The sequence below is a fragment of the Protobothrops mucrosquamatus genome, unplaced genomic scaffold (genome assembly GCF_001527695.2).
Source record: "Protobothrops mucrosquamatus isolate PMUCROS unplaced genomic scaffold, P.Mucros_1.0 scaffold1186, whole genome shotgun sequence".
Taxonomy (NCBI): Eukaryota; Metazoa; Chordata; class Lepidosauria; order Squamata; family Viperidae; genus Protobothrops; species Protobothrops mucrosquamatus.
In genome coordinates, this window is record NW_015387399.1 from 56,378 (window position 1) to 77,713 (window position 21,336).

At 38.0% G+C, this 21,336-nt stretch overlaps 3 protein-coding genes across 4 annotated transcripts in view; 1 reads left to right on the plus strand and 2 right to left on the minus strand.

Annotated features, from left to right (window-relative positions):
* TBC1D23 (TBC1 domain family member 23) overlaps positions 1-268 on the minus strand; it is a 32,699-nt gene extending 32,431 nt beyond the window's left edge. For both annotated transcript variants that reach the window (XM_015820810.2, XM_015820808.1), the window contains exon 1: positions 177-268. In XM_015820810.2, the coding sequence (XP_015676296.1) occupies positions 177-214 (38 nt within the window). In that variant the 5' untranslated portion in view covers positions 215-268. The remainder of the gene's footprint in view (positions 1-176) is intronic.
* A 1,349-nt stretch (positions 269-1,617) lies between these two features.
* Positions 1,618-21,336, plus strand: part of CMSS1 (cms1 ribosomal small subunit homolog) — a 145,556-nt gene continuing 125,837 nt past the window's right edge. The window contains exon 1 of the mRNA XM_015820811.2: positions 1,618-1,724. Within this exon, the coding sequence (XP_015676297.1) occupies positions 1,664-1,724 (61 nt within the window). The 5' untranslated portion in view covers positions 1,618-1,663. The remainder of the gene's footprint in view (positions 1,725-21,336) is intronic.
* Positions 4,387-19,794, minus strand: FILIP1L (filamin A interacting protein 1 like). Its single transcript, XM_029285015.1, is given in 2 exon segments — positions 4,387-4,667; positions 17,050-19,794. Coding segments are annotated over 2 exon segments (2,652 nt in total). The 5' UTR covers positions 19,477-19,794; the 3' UTR covers positions 4,387-4,442.

Sequence of the window (21,336 nt, forward strand, 5' to 3'; positions counted from 1 at the left end):
GTCAATACTACATTTTCTGGAGTAAGTTCAAGTGGCATCAATCACAGCCACTTGGTGCAGACTGACTTCAAACAGGCTAATGAATAACCCGTTTTTGTGAGGAGCTTTGGCAGCGGAGAAGCCGTAAAGTTCTCTGCCCCTCTCAAGCAGTCTATCAACTAAACAGTTCAACTCACCAGCTACTCGGCGAAGACACTGCCAGCCCTTCCGCCATAGCTGTTGACGTGCCCGTAGCCGTGCCGTAAAGCGTGATCTAAATTTCCAAGGTTCTGCGCCGTTCACACCCCAACTCATGCATGGCTGCCGTAAAGTGCAACAGCCACGATGACACCGACATATAGAACTATAACATAAGATTCGCCCGCCCTGTTTTGCTTCCTTGAAGCGGGTTCCTGCGGGCAAAAGAGCTATCCATAACTTCAGTTTCAGTCAGAGGTCGGAAAACGAAGTTTTAAGAATGCAAATATCCACTGAACATTCTGGAGCTTATTTCTGAGTCTGAAATCTGTGCATACGATTTCAACGTGGAAGTCTAACCGATTATATTGGGATGATTTGTTTTTGTTTTTTTTTAAAATGGAGACTACATATTTTATTTTTTATACAGTAGATGTACAGGTCTCCGCTAAACATGTTTGGAAGCGGGTAGCTTTTTTACTGCTCTTATTGTTAGAAGTCAGAAGTCTTTGCTGATTCACATCATTAAGAGATAAAGCAACAGACCCTCATATCTGCTTCTAGTACACTGCAGGTGCTTGCTTGATGAAATGACCAGTGAACTAACTTACCGCCCTAATGACGGTGCATTTACCGGCAGAATTCCTGAGCGTCTGAAAGTTAGACTCAACTCATATAGACTCCCCCGAAACTTAAATATCACGCTTTTACGCTACAATCGCACCACGCTCCATCGGCATTGCTTTTAAAGTGTCATCATGTTCGAGTCTATTCCAACGCATAGCACAGCACAACTCGAAATGTAAACATAAAGATATTTTGACATTTTGCTCTCGCAGTACGCTAAATCGTAAACCCAGTGGCTAATTCAGAGCAAAATAACACAGCTAAGGTTCAGAATGGTAAACAAAATCACGGCGTTAAAGTAAGCAATCTATTCTTCTGAGTTTGCTCGAGACACCTGCGTCCCAAATTGCACCGATGAGCCCACGCCACCTGCTAAGGGGGTAGTTTAGTTGCGGATGTGCCTACACTACCTGGTTAAAATATAGTTTGGTTTACCGTTGAGCCAGTCCATTCTATAGCGGTTTATTTTTGTTTTGCGAGCAGAAACAGCGGGATGTCAACCGTAGTTGATGGTTTATCTCATTTTGTAAACGCAGCATCAGTGCAATTGGGAGCTCGCAGAACCCAAAAGCAAATGTCCGCCACGTGTTTCCTCAGAAGCAAGTCCGATTACGTGTACTGGAATGTAGTCCGGTCTTCTACTAGTATTGGAACAATGAACTGTTTGCAACTCTGTTGATTTGCAGTGCCATTCCCCTCCTCTTCCTGCCTCCCACCCAGGTCACTGCCTGCTGAGACCGAAACGAAAGTAACCTCCACTTTGAAATTCCTCCCTGCCCGACCCACTGGGCGGGATTTACGCGTTCAAAGCGGCAGCCGCAGCGGGCAGAGGCGGCGTGGATTACAGTGGATACACAGCATGGCAGACACGTTGGACGAGCCTTGGTGGGAGACACGTGAAGGAACCAACCTTAGTCCAGGTACCGAGTTTCGGGAAAAGCGTGGAAGTTTTGGGATGCTGCCTGGCTAATTTTATAGATGGTCTCGTCGCCTCCTATTTACTGTAGTCTTTTTCGCACAGCTCTGGGTATTTAGAAACGACTTAAAAAGGAGGAGTTGACCGTCTCTTGCATGAAAACTACCTTTTTCAGTCAAGAGAGGGAAGGGTAAAATTATTTTCTATATATATCGGAGAGATATATAAGAAGAATTGAATGTGCCGCTTTTGAATTTGGCTCGTAAAATAGCTTATAAAACTGATATGCTTAAAATAGGTCATACAACTGATACGCCAATGAACAGATGTCTTTTCTGTGATTCGTCTGAAAACAGATACAAGTTGATTTGCAATGTCATTCCCCTCCTCTTCCTGCCTCCAGTGCAGGTCAAACTGCAGGCAGAGACATTGAGCAAAGAATGCAGAATAAAAATTATTGGAAATAAATGTAAGGGTCAGAGGGGGTGAGCTTGGGTGGCTCTGCTGTACTGGTTCGTGGAGAAATGTTGGTACACTTTCTACAGACTGATTGGCTGCAGTTGTATGCACTGAAATATATGTTTAGCAGAATATGGTCTATATTTAGATATTTATATTCTTCTATTAGTTGCATTTTATTACCGCTCTCCTCTAACTCAGCATGATGTGTTCTTCCTCTTATGCACTCTTTTAATCTTATGAGATCGGTTACCATTTGTGAGGCAAGCTGTGGCTTTTAGTTACTGGTTCTTGCATTATGCTTTTGGGATATGTATGTACTGTATGTATGTGTGTATGTCTTATCTGTGTATATTGAAGCTTTCCAGTGTATCAATGTATATAACTTCTGCTCTCCATCCTCTTGTCCACCTGGGCTCCTGATGACTACATGAATATGGCCATGTTGTTTTCTTGGAGATGTTTTCAAAGTCCCAGTCCTGTGATTTCCTGATGGTCTTCCATCCAAGAGCTAACTAGGTCTTGCCTGTTTAGTTTTTGAAGAGTAGCTACTGTGGTGTTTAAAAGTTTGTGATCCCTTTTGAATTTTCAAATTTTCTACATAAATATGACTTGGAATATAATCTGATCTCCATAAAAGTCTGAAAACTAGATAAAGGGAACCTAATTAAACAAATGAGTTATTTCTCCCCACTGATGTATAATGAGGGGTGGTTCCCATCTCATGAGAAATTAAAACATTCTTGGAAGATACAGTGTAACTTCTGTGTGCTGGGTATTGAATGATTGGTTAATCAAAGTTAACTTTTATATTGAGACGTGGATATAGTCCTCTGTTTATGAGGAATAATATGCATAATTGTGACTTTATAAGCTTTGTTGTATTAGCAACAATTGAGAGAAAATCAGCTAACGTTTTGGAAGCAATGGACTAATTCAACAGCAAATGATCTATGGTTTGCTATCATTTTATACAAGCAAGCCAAAAGTTTGTATTATATGCTTTCTTAGTCAGACTTTATTCATATAACTGTGTCTAGAAACAGGTCAGCTTCAATTTCCTTTAAAAGTAGCTTTTGTCTCCTCCAGAGACACTTATTTGTGGAAAGTCATTTTTATATTAATCATGAATTGATTTAGAGAATCATTTTGTACAAGCCCTAATGATTTAGGACTCTCCCTCAGTTATCCTTTTATCCGTTTAATTTTATCACCTATGCTTTTCCTATTAAATGAAAAAAATATTTCTTTTCTATGAATAGTAAATAAATCAATAAGAATAGAGCTGGAAGGGACCTTGGAGGTCTCCTAGTCTAACCCCCTGTTGAAGCAGGAGACCTATACCATTTCAGACAAGTGACTGTCCAATCTCTGTGATGAAGCACCCACAAGTAGTTTAGGAATGTTATTTAATGAAAATGTTGTTCATCTCTATATTGAGGTTTAAATACTAAAATAATTTATTTTATAATAAGATACCTTGAAAATATCCCTTACCTATTCTACAATCCATACAGGTCTACTATTTTTAAAAGAATCCAATTTTAAAAAATAGTTTTTCATTTACCATATTGTCAGAAGCGTTGATGTAAAAATGCATGGTGGTAGGCAAAGTTCACAGCATCTTAATTTTGAAAAACACATCAAATGCACATTTGGTGACAGTAATCCATTTCTTCATATACTTATGCAATATGTAGGTTTTCTTCCTCTTGATTTCTGTTGGGACTGAAGTGGGACTGCTAACATTTTATCATCCTATGGTAATTTTACAGTGTCATGATATCACTGCTTTTTTTTCCTGCTGAGGGTAAAAATGAACTTGTCCTTAAGGGTTTCCATCATTTCTTTTCTCCCTGGTTCCTTGTCTTTGTCTCTTTAAGGTTGGCTGAATTATGAATCAAGAATACAATTGTCCTAATGCTGCACTGGGAAGTTGGGACAAAATAATAGCAGAGTACTATGGTGGCTGCACCTTTAAAGTCTCTTCATCATGCTCTGTCTGGTGTTGTTTTGACATTGTCTAAAATACAAAGTTACAGCTATGTGGGAAATTCACAGTAGCTTCATTTGAATTAAGTGGAAACTTCATTCTGTAGTGTAGGAGAAACTGTGGGACTTGGTTCATATTAGGAAAATGGGGCAATATTATACTGAACAGTAGATTTTTGGTTATGAGAAAATCCCAATCCTTTGTAATTCCAGTGTCAGCATCAATCATTTTTGCTGTATTGGTGTGCAAAAAATCATTTCTACTTATGAGTTAGATAACAATTATATCACACATCAGCCGTCTTATGTCTTCCTGACATTTTGCGTAGAAACGCAAAATGGGAATAGATCGGATAATGTTTGATGTCCCATCTTTAGTATCTTAAGTTGGTTTCTTCTATTGTCCAGAAGATGTCCTCACTGGTAGCACTGTTGTATTGATGGTTTTTGATTTAGGGTTTCTAATAGGAATTGCTTGACGGAAAACATCTGCAATCTATAATTAAAAAAATAAAAATATTTGCAGTTATTAATTTTAATGTATAAGTTGGTTTGACAAAGTATTTTCAAAAGATATCAATATTTTTTACTTTTTAAAAAAATGAAAATACTTGCAATAGCAATAGCCCTTAGACTTATATACCACTTCATAGTACTTTACAGCCCATTCTAAGCGGCTTACAAAGTCAGCATGTTGACCCCAACAATCTGGGTCCTCATTTTACTGACCTTGGATGATAGGCTGAGTCAACCTTGAGCTGCTCAGGATCAAACTGTTGGCAGTCAGCAGAATTAATCTGCAGTACTAACCACTGTACCACCATGGCTACTATATTATATAGCTTGCATTCACAGTAAATTGTAAATCCTAGCATACAGAACCCCCTTTTCAGATATGTACAACATACTAAACAAAATACAAACAAGCAGCAATTCATTTTAATGTGAACCCAGTCATGGGCTTCACTTGCATGACAGAGCTATGGTTATTCATTTTATTCTGGTTAACCCAATTCCTTGGATTGGCACAACACATCATACCAAGTGCTAAATACAGTATATGGACTGGATAATCACAATATCTAGGTTAAATATTGGCTAATTTGTGGCTAAATATACTATAAGAGCCAACCATAGTGTTATCCTGATTCAGGAAAGAATTAGACTCCTAGTGCTAAAAGAAAAGCCCTTTGGGATTGTGGTGATCTGTCATTGTTGTGAGATATAAAGTACAATGGTTTGCCAAATGCTTTGTGCAGTCTTAGTGAATATTCAAATCCTTGGAAGGATTTAGTCTAGTTCTTATCTCTAGATGGCAGCAAAGCTCAATAGTTTGTAGTATTTGAATTTTTTTAGATTCTGGGGCAGAGACATTGAGATGTGTATAAGATATTCCTAACTGTAAGAAAATATTGAGAACATCAGTTTGAGAAAAAAAAGTAAATATGGTATTATTGCTAATAAAATTTATATAGGAAACCTGAAATAATATCAAATTCTGTTCGATGCTATATAGTAGGGGTGTCAAACTCAATTTCATTGAGGGCCGCATCAGCATTGTGCTTGCCCTCGGGGGGCCGGGTGGGTGTGGCTGGGGTGGGTATGGCCTACTGGGTGGGCATGGCTGGCATGGGCATGGTCTGAGTAGGCGTGGCCAGCTCGACTTCACTTGCATCAGGGGCGCCTCTGCGGGCCTAGGCAGGACTGGGATGAGCATGGGGCATGGTCCACTGGAGGAGCCTCACCGTCCTTTTCAGGCCGTGCGGAGGGGGCCCTGGATGGTGGCACAGACTGCCTGGAGCCCTGGGCAGTGGAGGTCAAGTGCCCAGCCTGGCCCTTGAGCTCCCATGGCACCGGGACCCCACAGCCCTGCCTAGCCCAGCCGCACTTCCCCAAGAGGGTGCCTAGCTACATTTACCTCCTCCTCAAGGCTGCTGTGCTTGCTCTCCTTGGCCAGGTTGCTCATGGTGGGTGCAGGAGGGCAAAGTGCATGGGTCAGAGGGAGGCCCACTCCCTCTCCATGCGAGGAGACCTGGCTTTGTAACCAAAGCATCCTCAGGATGGGAGACCACCAGGGGTTGGTGAAAGGGCAACAGGGCTGCTGGTGGCGAAGTGCTAAGGCAGGACTTCTTTCAGGCCCTCCCTACCTCTCATTCCAATCTCTTTCCTTCCTTCCTTCCTTCCTTCCTTCCTTCCTTCCTTCCTTCCTTCCTTCCTTCCTTCCTTCCTTCCTTCCTTCCTTCCTCCCTCCCTCCCTCCCTCCCTCCCTCCCTCCCTTCTTTTCATTCCCATCTCCTTCCTTCCCTTTTTTTCATCCTGTTTCCCTCCCCTCCTTCCCTCCCTCCCTCCCTCTCTCTGTGCCCAGGAAGGGACAAGGGGAGGGGTAGAGGTTGGCAGCGCTTCTCTCAAAGAATAACAAAGTTGGAAGAGACCTTTGAAGTCTTCCAGTCCAACCCCCTGCTCAAGCAAGGGACCTATGCCATTCCAGACAATGGAATATCCAATCTCTTCTTAAAAGCCTCCAGTGATTGAGCATCCACAACTTCTGAAAGCAAGCCTTTTCACAGGTTGTTTTCACAAGACCTTAGTTCTAGGCTGGTTTTCTTCTTGATTAGTTTCCATCTATTATTGCCTTCTGATGCTTTGGAAAATAGGTTGACCCCTTCTTCACTGTGTCAGCCTATCAAATATTGGAACACTGCTATCATGTCACCATCCCTAGTCCCAATTCCCACAAACATTTGTCATATGTTTTAGCCTCCAGCCCCCTAATCATCTTTGTTTACCATCCGTTTAGACCAGATGATCCCCCTGGTTTGGTTTATAGAACAGTGGCCACGAGCAGAGCCTTCTCAGAGACAGCACCCCAATTATAGAACTTTCTCCCAAGGAAAAGATGAACAGTGCATCCCTCACCCATTTAAAGGCAATTCCAAACACACTGTTCAGCCAGGCATATGTAGAACAACAACACATTTTATGGTCAAACATCACTAAGTAAATTACTAGTAATATTTTTCTTTCTTAAAATACACAGTTTTAATACTGTTTTAAGCAGTGCTGGTGATGTTTTACAATAGCTGTCTTTGAGAGTTTTCTTGTAAACCACCCTGGATTTCTCCAAAACATTTAATTTCAAATTAGACATTGATTTAATAAATTAGGCAGAAGAAACAAATGTTTAAATACATCTAAATCCCACAGACCTACTGCCCCCTATGTGCATACTGCAGAAAAAATAAGGCATTCCATTTCTAGCCAGCATAGCCACGGGATGATGGGAATTGTGGTCCATGACCCCCAAAAGACATTAGTTTGGGTAAAGCTGGATTAAATTATAAAAGAGCAGATGAGAGGAAGTAGAAGCAAGAAACACTTTTCACGTCTCCGACAAAATAATTGGGAAGGGGGCAGTTGACTCGGCCTTTTAATTTCAACTCACGCCAATTCCTCTTAATTTCCTATTCAATCCAAGGAGTTCTATTATCAACTAGATTTTAGGGAGGGGAGGCGGCAAGAATAGACCACAAAACCAATCTGCAAATTTGCTCTCTCGCCTGCCTGCACACCACCTCCCCGACGCAGCACTTGTGTGTGTGTGTGTGTGAGAGAGAGAGAGAGAGAGAGAGATCTACTTTTTGTAAGTTTGCTTACTCTGTTTGCAACACTCCCCGATCCCCACACTTTCGCTTCCCTACTGTCTGTCTGTCTCTCTCTCTCACACACACACGCACACGCACACGCACACACACAAAGGGAGAGAGAGAGAGAAACCCTTCCTGTTTTCTTCTCCTCCTCACCCTTTCTCTCCAGCCGCCACAGAGGCTCATATGTTGCTGGCTGCCAGCAGTTCTAGGCTGTGGCTCTGCATCTGGCATGTTGCGTTCCCCTCTCTGGTCCTGCCACGTGGTGGAGAGGGTGACCGGGAACCAGCCAACGCTCGGCTTGTGCAACCGTGCGCTCCCATCTCCCTGCCTTTCATCCCACACTTATAACTATGGCAGCATTCCATGGTCATGTGATCAAAATTCAGACGTTTGGCAACTGACTCAAATTTATGACAGTTGCAGTGCCTAGGGGTCATGTGGTCACCTTTTGTGACTTTCTGACAAGCAGAGTCAATGGGGAAGCCACATTCACTTAACAACCATGCTACTAACCTAACAACTGCATAAATTCACTTAACAACTGTGGCAAGTAAAGTCATAAAATGGGGCAAAATACCCTTACAACTATCTCACTTAGCAACAAATATTTTGTGCTTAATTGTGGTAAGTCAAGCACCACCTGTACTGGCTTGGAGTTTTGGTAGTTTATTATAGACTGCTAAGTTTCCCAGATCATCTTAAAACCCAATTTCTGGTCAGCTGACACCCAACATTTTAAACCACCTTTCAATGTCTCCTTTAATATTAGTGGTGTTGTTAATCTCTGGATTTCAGGAAGGAGCATAGTCCAGAACTCAATCATACATCTGGAAATGGTCAGACTGGAGAGGACTGCATTAAACTCTAATTACACATATCTAACCATTGCCACTAAATTAAGGCTATAAAATGTAAACAGTATACAGTATATGCAGCAAAACTGAATCTGCAGGCAAGATTGAAGCTTCATGATCAATTGGAGGGGCAGTGTTGGCAGTGTGAAAATTGACCTTGAGTATTTTTCTCATCATCTGATATGACATCCTTGTAATAGTTTGCTTGACAGACCACATTCATTTATTTTAATTTATTTTAAATATCCTTCAGAGGTTTTTCATTACAATGTTCTTCTATAATTGGCTAGCGTGAGATACAATTGATTGATTTCTATTCCAGAAAGTCAAATTATTGTATTGATAATAAGGTGGCTACTTATTACTTAGCAGAAGGAGCAAAAGATTATTAGTAGGATAAGGTAATAAGGATTATTAGTCTAGGGGAGCAAGGATTTTGCTACAAATTATAAATGTATAGGAGAAAGGGAACTGACCTAAAGAACTGAGTTGTTCTAATAATTAATGTTGTGTTATGATAAAGAGCAAACTTGGCTATAGTTTTCTTCATGAAGCTGTTTTCTGAAGTTAGTTTTCCTGGATGCTTATCTTGTCCAACCCAAGAGGAGAACTAGGCATTTGCCCTGGTTTTTGGATTTTGGTAAAGAGTCCAGCCTCTCAACCTGTGCTGGCTTCTTTTTTCTAATATACTCTAATATACTACTGTTATGTGACGTGATGAAGAGGAAATATGTAAAGGGGAAAGCATGCATTGTTGCTTCTAGTCCAGTGATGGCGAACTTTTTAGAGACCGAGTGCCCAAACTGCAACCCAAAACCCAGTTATGCATCATCGGGTGCCGGGTGGGTGTGGCCCATTGGGTAGGTGTGGCCCATTGAGTGGGCGTGGCTGCGGTGGTAACGGCAGACTGGATGGGACTAAAAAGTTCAATCAATCAATTCCAACTTTGCAAGATTTTTTTTCCCCTCAAGAAGTTGAAATTGACTGATTGATTGAACTTTTTTTTTTTGTACACGGCGGCAGAGGCCTAAAGTGAAAAGGTTTTATAAAACCCAGCTGAAGGCCTAGGACTGGGGTGACAGCGCGCGTGCCCACAGAGAGGGCTCTGAGTGCCGCCTCTGGCACCCGTGCCATAGGTTCGCCACCACTGTTCTAGTCATTCTGCTTCTTATCATTGGGCAGCAATTAGTTTGCCTTCAAAATATTTTTTCACTGGAGAAAGAAACAAAGATTAAGTTGAAACAAAGATTCTTAATTTGTTTGGAATTTTTTTTAAAAAAACCAACTCAGATAATTACGGTACATTTTTTTAAATACCAGGTCTAATTTTACCTAGGAACTAACTGGGAATAGATTTTAAGACTTATTGTTTATAATCTCCTTGGACATATAGCCACTTAAGCATCTGTACAAAATTCAAATTAGCTATAAGCTTCATTAAGAATTGTTTTTGTCAGTACAAATTGTATATGTTAGAAACCACTGACTTTTAATTCTGCAGAATATCAAAACAAGATTTGTGGCAACTTGTATGATAAAAGTTGCATTTTGTTTCAAATAAGGAATTGTAGTTCTAGTGAAAATGGATTTTTTATCAAAAAAATTCAGTCTCTGACTTCCCCACTTAAGAAAATATGCAGGGATGTGAAATCATATATTAAACCTATAATTTGGAGAGCTACTATGGGTCAGAGTAGATAATGAATTAGATTTATTTATTACACAAAGCCACTGTGTGGTTTTAAACAAGACATGGTTTAGCTTGCTATGTGAACTTCAAACAATTCTATATAGAGGAAGAAATAATATGACTAGGTTAAAAACAGCTTTTTTGTTTGCTGTGTGATATATTGGCTGTTGCGATAAAATGAATTTTTCTGTGAAATTAATCAGTTCTAGAGCAGCTGCAATTGAACGCTAAATAGAGTTCATTCAGCCATTGATTTGCTTTTGTTAACTTGTGACTTGGACTTTTAATATCTTTTAAATATCAGGTAGCATAGATAGATGAGTTGCAAGCCATCTGTAGATGCTTCATGAGTTCTGAACATAGAGGAGAGAGCTCTGTTGTATATAGGGGATTTCTGAATAATCCTGCATGCCATTCTGCCACATACTGTACCCCACAACTACTGTATCTGGTTATATTGTATGCCATGCAATCCTGTTCATATTTGCTGAAAAGTAACTTTTGTGACGGAGCCATGGTGGCGCAATGGTTAGAATGTATTGCAGGCTAATTCAGCTTACTGCCAGGCGTTTGATCCTCACCGGCTCAAGGTTGACTCACCTACCACTCTTTCGAGGTTGGTAAAATGAGGAGGCAGATTCTTGGGGGCAATATGCTGACCCTGTAAAATGCTTAGAGAGGGCTGTAAAACACTGTGAAGCGGTATACAAGTCTAAGTGCTATTGCTAACTTTCATTAGTTTATTCTTAAGTGCGTATAGATTTGCATTTTATTTTGCCCTTTTGTTGTTGTTGTTTTAATTGTCTCCAAACCACAGATGTTGTCTAATTGCTGGGAGTCTATTTGGGATAGTGTTGGTTTTAAACAAAATCATCCTGTTAAGCTGGAAGACCTAGCTTGGCTATTATTTCATTGCACTACAGTGTACCACAGAAAATTGTAATTATACTTCTGAATATCAGTAGGACAATCCTGAAGAATGCCAGGAGCTATAAAAGTGATAAGTAGATGCCATTGCCCACTTCTGTCTTAAGGAATACGGTGTAACATTTTGAAATTGCAAATTGATAGTTCCTAGCTGCCTTGAGGGGTAGACCTGATCAGGATATTAGTTCCACAGGAAGACTATACTTCTTTGAAATAGGCTATAATAACAATCACGCAAGCCTGTGCATTATGTCTCCTCCTTATATCTCACTGAACCAGGAAGGGTCCTTCCTGAGTCTCTTCCAAATACTACCTTGTTTGCCAGGCCTTAAGGCAGGGGTATCAAACTGCCGGCCCACAGGCCGGTTTTATCATACCGGAGCCGCGCCCACCCCATTGCCGGCAATGGCAAAAAAGCTCCGATACATCGCGCGATGTCACGTGACGTCGCGAGTTTGACATGTCTGCCTTAAGGAATGTTTCAGCCCACTTTTTTTACATAATGGTTCTTGCCTGCAGAATTTCTTTCAATATCATCTTCCTGATTCTCTACAGTTCCAGAGATGAATCTTGATAAATCTTCCTTTCATGCATCAAAGTCTCTATTCTGGGTTTGTAATACTTGCTATTACAAGTATTACAAGTAAAATAGTTGGGAACTATTTTATGTCAGTGGAATATTATACATAAATGGGGCCAAACACAAACTTATATTAATACATTTGATTAGTCCTCTGATTATATTAGTCCTTTATACTAATATAAAATACTAAATAACAGTATTAAAGGAAATAGAAATATATTTAAAAGGAAGAACTGTAAAGGTGGCAAAGAGAGTCATCAATTGTATAACTATAAAACGTAAGGGAAACATGCATCAAACTTATTGTATATGATAAAAGCATTTCTTAATCCCTTAAGAATATTTCACTGCAAAATTACATATGTATTCTCTAAATAATTCTATTATTTGGAGAATGGCTTATCTCAAGATACTGATACACAAGAGAAGTTAAACTTAGAAAATAAAGGTTAAATTTCATAGTTATAAAAATGTTGTTTATATACAGGTTGTCCTCAACTTGAGACATTAGTTTAAAGACTCTTCTAAGTTATAAGTGGCACTGAAAATAGTGACTTACAACCAGTCCTTGCCTTTACAAGTCCTGCAACCTCCCAGTGGTCATGTCATCAAAGTTCAGGGCATGCATTTAGGACAGTTTCAGGGTCAAGTGATCAGTTATTTGCAAACTTCCCAGCTGGCTTCTGACAACCAAAGTCAATGGAGGAAGTTGGATTCAATTAACAACTGTACTATTCATTTAACTGCAGTGATTTGCTTAACGATAGCAAAATGGTTGTAAAATCAGACATGACCCACTTAACAAACATCTTGCTTAGCAATAAAAATTCTGGTTCCAGCTGTGGTTGTAAGTTGAGAATTACTTGCATTGTTAAAGTATAACCTGCTTAAACAGCATAGAAATGTTAAACACCAATTCAGTTATTTCTATTTAAAAGTTTTTAAATGTAATTGATGTTTTTGGGGTTCTAGAGGGATTATCTTAAATGGGAAAAAATAAGAAAACTAATTCATTCTCTTCCTTATATCTTCAGGCTACATAAGCATGGCAGCTAGAAAATATGCTGCTTGTGTAAATGGGTCTTTAAACCCCTTCGATTCACTGAGCCCAGCTTGAAGAGATAATTTGAAGCCTGGGAAGTGGTATGCCAGAGGAAGGAAGTTCAGAAAGCTACTGCTGCGTGCTCTTACATGTTCCTTGCTACTTCTAAGACCTCTTTTGCCCAAACACTGTAGCTATGGATTGTCAAATGTAGGGAATAGTTGCAGACAATTTCTTTCCTCTTCCCTAATTGTGTATGTCAATAGGATCTGGTTAGCCTCTGTTGGAAAAAAAAAAACCCTAACTTTCAACTCATCCAGAAAAATAATACTTGTATGGATGGCTTATAGTAGGCATGTCAAATTCACGACGTCACATGATGTCGCGCGACGTATCGGAGCTTTTTCTCTATTGCTGGCAATGGGGTGGGCGTGGCTCCAGTATGATGAAACCAGCCTGCGGGCCTGCAGTTTGACACCCCTGGCTTATAGTATGACCCAACTTTTGCTGTTTTCAGACACACACATAGACACATATTCAGTTTTATACACACACACATACACTTTTAAATGAATCTTTAAAGAATGGGTAAATGCTTGTTTTTTATACCTTGCCATTGCCCTTTATGATGTAATTGATGATTCAAGGATTTCTAAATCTTATATTATAGGATGTTTAATTTACTGTGGGTTCAGGATAGAATTGCTTAATTTCATAGGATGTGGTTACCATTTGAAGCATTTAGGGAGAAACCCTGTATTTAAGTTAAAAGTAGAAGAATCTTAGAGGCAATTGGCATCATCTGTTGCCAGCCGATTACAGTAATATTATGATAGTTTTTCATATGGTATTTGGTACAGAATTGGCATTTTGAGTAGAAATAAAGATCTTAAATGTTTTCTAGCTGTGATCATTTTTCTCTATTCATTTAAATAAATTGTACATAAGAGCTGATCTTGAGTAAATCTTTGTGAATTACTACATACGCAGAGGCTAGAGTACTAGCAGTACTGAAGGAGACATGCTTAATATTAAATCTTATGACTTATGACCACAATTCAGTCCAAACGTTCCGTTGCTAAGCCAGACAGTTAAGTGAGTTTTGCCCATTATATGACCTGTTCCCCTGGGTATGGATGACAGGTGAGCCTATTTTATGTGTTATTTGTGTGGTTGGAGGTAGGCTGTGGGGGCTTCAAGTGCTACTTATATTTGTACTATTTTCTGTTACTCATTTATAGTGTTTTTTTAATCATGTGTCAGCTCCCTGGAATTGTAAAAGAAATAGGTGGAAATACAAATTAATTTGATAAATCAATTTATAAATAAATGATAAACTGAAGATTTAGGTCAGCTGAAATAAATAGTTGTAATTGTTTTATATTGTTTGACTATTGTTGATGTTTGTTTAGTATTCTTGTGAATATTAATCAGTACTAATACTAATACAAAAATCAACTGTAGCTCATTTCCCCCTTGCTGCTTCAGAAGAGAAATTTCTAGCAACATTTTAAGAGTTACCTGTTCCCAAACTATAGTACCAGAAAATATTGCTTGTCTTACATCCCTAATATTTGCTCCTTTTCTTTTAAGTTAACAGAATAATAGAGTTGGAAGGACCTTGGAGGTCTTCTCGTCCAACCCACTGTTCAAGCAGGAAAACCTATACCATTTCAAACAAATGGTTGTCTAATCTCTCCTTAAATTTTTCCAGTGTTGGAGCACTCACAACAAGTCATTCCTAGGTTATTTGTTTCTAGGTTGTTTGCCTGTTTATTAAAACTACCTACCTATTCTAGCTTCTAAAAAATGCTCACATCTTTTGCTTCTTGATATGCCCTCTGGCTATGGTTTCTGGATTTTTTTGTTGTTGTTATTCTATCTCTCACTGTCAAAATAAACCTACCATTAAAATTATAGACTGACCATTTCTTTGTCAGTGGGCAAACGTACAAAATCAGCAGGGGATTAAATAATTTTTTCCCTCACTGTACATGATCCTGTGCAAAGATATTGGCGCTTTAAATAGTGGCAGACAAGTTATGTTCACATTTCATAGAGTATCTTTTTGAAACCAGAGCTTAAGCCCAGGATAGCCTTAATATTTATGTCCTCTTTTCTGTATTTGTCCCTACAATTTTCAGTTTCAGTTGGTTTATGTGTTCAGGGTTGTTTGTATTCATTTGAGCAATTAGTCAAGATATGGAATGGGGTATTTTGTCTTCCAAAACAAAAACTAAAAACCAAGAGTTGAACCAATAGAAGAGAATATTTGTAGCTCAGGGTTTCAGACATTTTATTACCCAACTAGGTAACATCATCAGTCTGCTACCTAAGTTTAGTAATGAAACGTCTGAAAGAAAACAGCCAAGTTCACAGAGCACCAAAGAACCCATAGAATTTACAGTTCCAGCTGTGCCGAATCACATTCAAGATCTGCTTGGTGTATATTTTGTTTCTAAAGCAGTCAGCTGGATGCTTCTGGGAATCCCAGAAATGAATGCAAGTGCAGTACTTGTGATCCTGGAAATCATATGCTCTTCATCATTACCCATTTTAAGTCATGAAACTTCATTTGGCTGTGATGTTCTGTACTCTGATAGGACAGAGTGCATCCTTTATTTACTTGAGAATGCTTGCTTTTAAAAATTCTTGTGGATTCTTTTATAAAGATGACAAAATATCACTATTTTTCTTTTTAGAATTGTCATCTCATTTGTCTAAGGTCTTGAGAGTCAGTTTATATCTTTGAGAATTAGGATTGCTAACTAAGTGAATATGGAACCAGAGCTCTGCAGCAGAGTTCATACTTCACAGGCAGAGGTCAATACCAAGCATCTCCAGTTAAAAAAATCAAATACAATATGATTGTATGGCTCTTTGCCTGAGACTTTAGAGAGCAGCCTCCCCAAGTGAATGATATCACATCCTTGACTTCACATCAAGCAGGGGTGATAGCCATGATAGCAGGGAAAATGGGAGTTGATTTCCAACACATCTGGAGAACATTAGATTGGGAAAGTCTGGTGTAGAGAATACTGGCCTAGATGAATAAATAATCACATCTGAGATAGTTTCCTATATTCTTAAAAATATGGGGTAAAAGAAATTACTGGCTTTAAACAACTTGGGTACCATATCTTAATTTATGTTTAAGGAAAAATAAGCAGGAGAAACACTGATTTTTCAAAAGTATTTTGCTAATTTTGTTTTGGTGGGTTTTTTAACTCCTCACAATTAAAGAAAACATTTCATATATAAAATCTTTAAAACAGCCTGTACTGAAGGCTATTTTTTTTTAAATCACTAAGAGACTTATATTGTTCTACTCCGATCTTCCAAAACCGGTTGCCTTCTTGACATTTCAGGGCAATTTTGGGTATGATGTCTGGAAGTTCTGGGACTTATAGTTTTTACTTATTTATGGGCACTGGGCTAGGAAAGCTTGCTTAAACCAGATAATCAGTTTGTTCAAATTATACCTAAGCAACCCTCTGGCTCTCAGGTTATTCTCTTAACTAGTACACTGTTATGGAGTCTCATTTAAGTTCATTATCATCATTTAAAATACATGCAATTTTATATAATGCTCAATCTGAAAGTATTTATATGTAAACCCACAGCAAATCCAGCCAAGTAAAAAAATCAACAGACTGACTAAATATTAATATCTGGTTAAAGATTAACAGATGTGACTAATGACTAAAAATAAATATGCATGGTTTACTTGAAATAATACACACATACAAGAATAAAAATAAAATGATATCTGCAGGTTAGAAAAATATTGACTTTTATGTTAAACTTTGTCAGTGAAATAATTGCAAGATAATCTAATGATAATAGTAACAATATAAATACATGAAGTTGCATTTATACAGGTACATATCTAAGTATCTAACAGAAAATACTTAACTGAACAGATGATAATATAGTAAGTGCACAATCCATGTGATTAAAGAGACAAGCCAGCAAGTTAGTTTTGTATCCTGTTATTGACACATGCAAAGAACTTGCCCCAATTTCTCATTAAGGTTGTCCCAAAAATAGTCTTCCTGGGAAGGAAAGCATACATCCGCAATAGTGATGTGTATGTCAGCAGAATTAGGAAAAGTCAGCGGTAGACACTACTTACTGTAATTTGTGACTGTCGGGGATGACTTGTTGCACTTGGTGTAATAGTGATGCTGCTGGTGATTTTGTTGACAGATTTATTTGGTGTTCCATTTGGAGTTCTGTTATCTTGCACAGGAGTGCAAGGATTACTGTTTTTTACAGAATTAGAAATAGTTTGTGCATAAGGATTTCCTAAATGAATGTGTATTTTATTATCTTCAGTAGTTATTACATTAGAATTAGAACTGTTGGATCTTTGAAACTGCGCAGATGATTGCCTTTCGGGCGATACTTTGAAGACGGTATGCTTGTCAGCCATTTCCAAGGACACTGGTGAAAGTAACTGCTCTGGGGAACTTCCGCTTGTCAAAGCCAAAGGAGACCTTGTTCTTTCAGATATTATAGAACCACATGATTCAGGGGCTTGAGATCTAGAGAAAGTGGTCATAGTAAGAGGTGCCATGGTTCGATCTTGAGCTGGGTAGACATCAGGGACTTTAGATTTTATAGGAGTTAAAGACTCATTTTGAATTATAGTTATCCTTTGCTTTGATGTGCCACAATTGGGTATCACAGCTGTACTAGTAAAAGAGTGAGAATTCCCTGAAGTTGGGCTTGTTATTTCAAGCATGGCTGTATTTTGCTCATGGTCTGGAGTAACCTTTATATGAAGAGGCTGGCCTGGTGTGTGGCTTAAAACTAAATTTCCAGGCTGAATACAACTCCCATTCTGCTTGGCATAAATTCTTCCATTTTGAATGTGGCTTTCTTTGGACTTCATCCACGGGATCCAAAGTTTGCTGTTATTTGCTACATTTGCAATGGAACTATTGTATTTGAAAGATATCATTGGTTCATCATCATTATCATCATCTTCATTATCGCTGTCTTCATATAAATGTCCATTTATGACAGCCCGTTCCAAAGGAACTAGACTCTTGTAATCAGGTGGTTCATTATCAGCTGGTTCTGTTTGTACTTCCTTGGAGACAACTTGTAAGTCAGAGATTCTCCTTCCATTGAGACTTGGTCGCAGGCTCTTACTGAAACGCCTATACCTGTCCAGTTCTTTGTTAAGAGTTTCCATTTCTCTGCCTAATTCTTTGTTTTTATTTTCTTGATGAGTAAGTTTCTTTTGCAAGACTCTCTGGTCTTCTCTTAAATGACATATTAAATCTTCTGTTGCCATATATTCATGAATTTTCTCCTTCAGTGCATCTACTTCTCTTGAAAGATGACCTGACTTGGCTGTTTCTTCCTTGAGTTTTCTGAATAATCTCTGCTCGTGGTTGCATTCTGTTTTTTCTGCTAACTTATACCGTGCCAGTTCTCTCTTCACTATCTCAAGTTCCTCTGATAAAAATCTGGCTTTGTCTTGTTCATTTACATATCTGCGTTCTAAAGATTCAAATTCATCTTCAGTTTTCATGAGATCATCTTCTATGGCCTTCATTTCTTTAAGTTTATGTTTCAGCTTCTCAATTTCCTGAACTAGTTCTTTAATCTTGTTGTTTTCTTGCTGGAAAGTTGGGTTAAGTTTTGTTGTCTCCTTAAGTTTATTTTTAAGAAATTCCTTTTCTATAGCTTCTAAGGACTGAAGCTTTTTTCTTAGCAAATTCATCTTAGAGGAAAGATCATTTCCCTTCTCTTCCTCTGTTTTCAGTTTGTTTTTCAATTCATCTCTCTCCCTTGTAAGGTTGGTCATTTTTTCTTCAGCATCATTTTTAAATTTTAATGCTTTCTTACTCTCTTCAATCAATTTTTCCGTGACTGACATAACTTTTTTTTGTTCCAACTGCAGCTGTAAATTTGCAGTCTGTACCTTTTCTTCCATTTGTTTTATTTTTTCATTCATTGTTTTCCTCTCGTCTACAAGCATTACAGTTAATGATTTCAGTTTAGACAGATCTTCCTTAAGCATGAACTCTGTTTTTTCTAATTTATTCTCAGTCATTTCAAGCTCTCCTATGCGAGCTTTTAGGCCATCAAGATCCAGTGACAGCTGCTTTGTTAATGTTTTTTCTTTTTCCAGGCTACATTTTAAAGATGAACATTCCTGCTTGCTCTTGGTGAAAGCGTCCTCCAGTTTCTCAAGCTCCATAATTCTCTTGCTGAGTCTATCAACTTCTACTTTAAAATTTTTACTTTGTGTAGTTTCTTTTTCTAGTCTCTTATGAAGCTCTCGGCATTGCTCTTCCAATTTTATGAGTTCCTCATCTTTTCCTTCCATCTCTAGGACTCTTTTCCGGAGCACCTCCACTTCAGACATAAGGGTAGAGTTTCCACATTCCCCTCTGTTGATTTTCTCCCTTAGATCTTGCAGTTCTTCTTCTGCCTTTCTTAAGGATTTGTTAGTTTCTTCAAGTTCATCAACCTGTCGACTAAGAACTGTTAATTTTAAGCGGAGATGACGATTTTGGCTCTCTTCATTGGTTAATTTGGCCATTGTAGCTTCCTGTTCTTGGGAAATCTTTCTAATTTGTGTTTGAAGTTCTCCTTCCAACCTGAGCGCTTTCTGCTCCTGTTCTTGGACTTTTGATTCTGAAATGGAGAGTTTTTCATGTGCTTGTTCTGTAGAGGTGGTTAAATCTTGAATTTGTTGAGTTTGCTGACTCAGCTTTTCTGTTAATCGTTGTTGTTCATCCACTACGATTAAAGTGAATGATTTCAGTTTTGTTAGTTCCTCCTTCAGTTTGTTTATTTTCTTGCAGTTTTCCTTTTCTCTGTTTGCTTGATAAACTGCATCTTGTTCAAGGAGCTTTTTTAATCTGAAAAAAAATGAAACAGTTGTAAAAATACTTAGAATATTAATAGAGAATTGTGTGCTGTACCAGGAAAGAAAAACATACAGCAGAAGGATTGCAGACCATTTTATATCACTACCAAGAAAGCTATATAGATGTTTACATGATGTCTTGAGAAACCAACCTCAATTTGAAGGAGACTTTACCTTACATCTATATATAAATATTTGTCATATTTTCTTTTGAAATTTTCAGAATTAGTTTTATAGCAGTTAGGTAGCTTTTTCTAAACACAAAAACAAACAAAAATTATTTACTGCATTCACCTTCCACTAAAAGACCTATATTTTGTAATCTGTTCCTTTACCTTCATAATAATTAATTTCTTGCTGTTCTACTATTACAATATTCTAAAGTGAAGGCATTAAATAGGAGCTCCAGGTAGTGTCAGATGGCATGGATCATCTTGATTTCTACATTTTATTATTCAGATAGAGCTTTGGGATGAAGAATGTATTAATATCACTCAACTGCCTTTTGTCATAGATAACTGATTGGGACCTTCATGAACCCTAATAAAATGGGCCACTGAATCATATTATATTGTTTTAAAGTTTTTGTCTTAATGAATGTGAAAATACTACTAAACTGTTGCTTTTTCTTTTACTTTCTCTTGATTTAAACACACACACACATATGCACAGGCACAGGTTTGCGCATGGACGGACACAGAATTTTTTAATGGATCAGTTGGAGCTTGTTATAAATAAATGTAAAGAAATGTCTCTACAGCCAAGAAATCAGTGAGTCATAGGTAAGCAAGAAACAGGTGGTTTGGGCAATAAAAGGCATTCATACTTGTTTGTGAACACAATATTTTTTTCCATTAAACTGATGAAAATTCTTAATGTCCACATGCTTTTCATAAAAACAATTTGAATTGATAAGTAACCCAAATAAATGTACTCAAGTGGAAGTCCTAACATATTGTACATTGCTTATGTTTTTTAAAAACTAGTTCAACATCTGTGGTTTTAATTTTGGTATAAAATTGGGAGTATTCCTGGAAGAATTTTGCCATCCTACTTATTTCAAAAGAAAATTCATTCAGGAATAAAAACAGGGAGGGTCTTAACATGTTGGAAACATTTTCCTTCTTAGTTAAGAAAAAAGATGATGGAATTAAAACCTGGTGGGAATAAGTAGCTACTCTTGTATCCCTGAAATACATCTGTTTTAGAAAGAAAGGAACTTATGTAAAATCACTTTGTAAAGGAAGCATAGATGATTCAGTTTAATTCAGTAGCTAGTAGTATGAAAAAGAAAGAAAAATATTCTTTCTCTATGAAATATAATGTATAAACATAATACTGTATGTTCTTATTGACATCTAATATATTACTAAAACTCTTATGTGTATAACCTTTAACTGGATGAAACAGTGCATCATGGAGCAACAACTTTTTAAAGGAAGCTTAAAAATTAGTTCAGGTGGGCTAATGTACAAAATGCGTCCAAAATCCAGGATACATAACTCAAGTATTTGAGGTTTGGCAAATTGT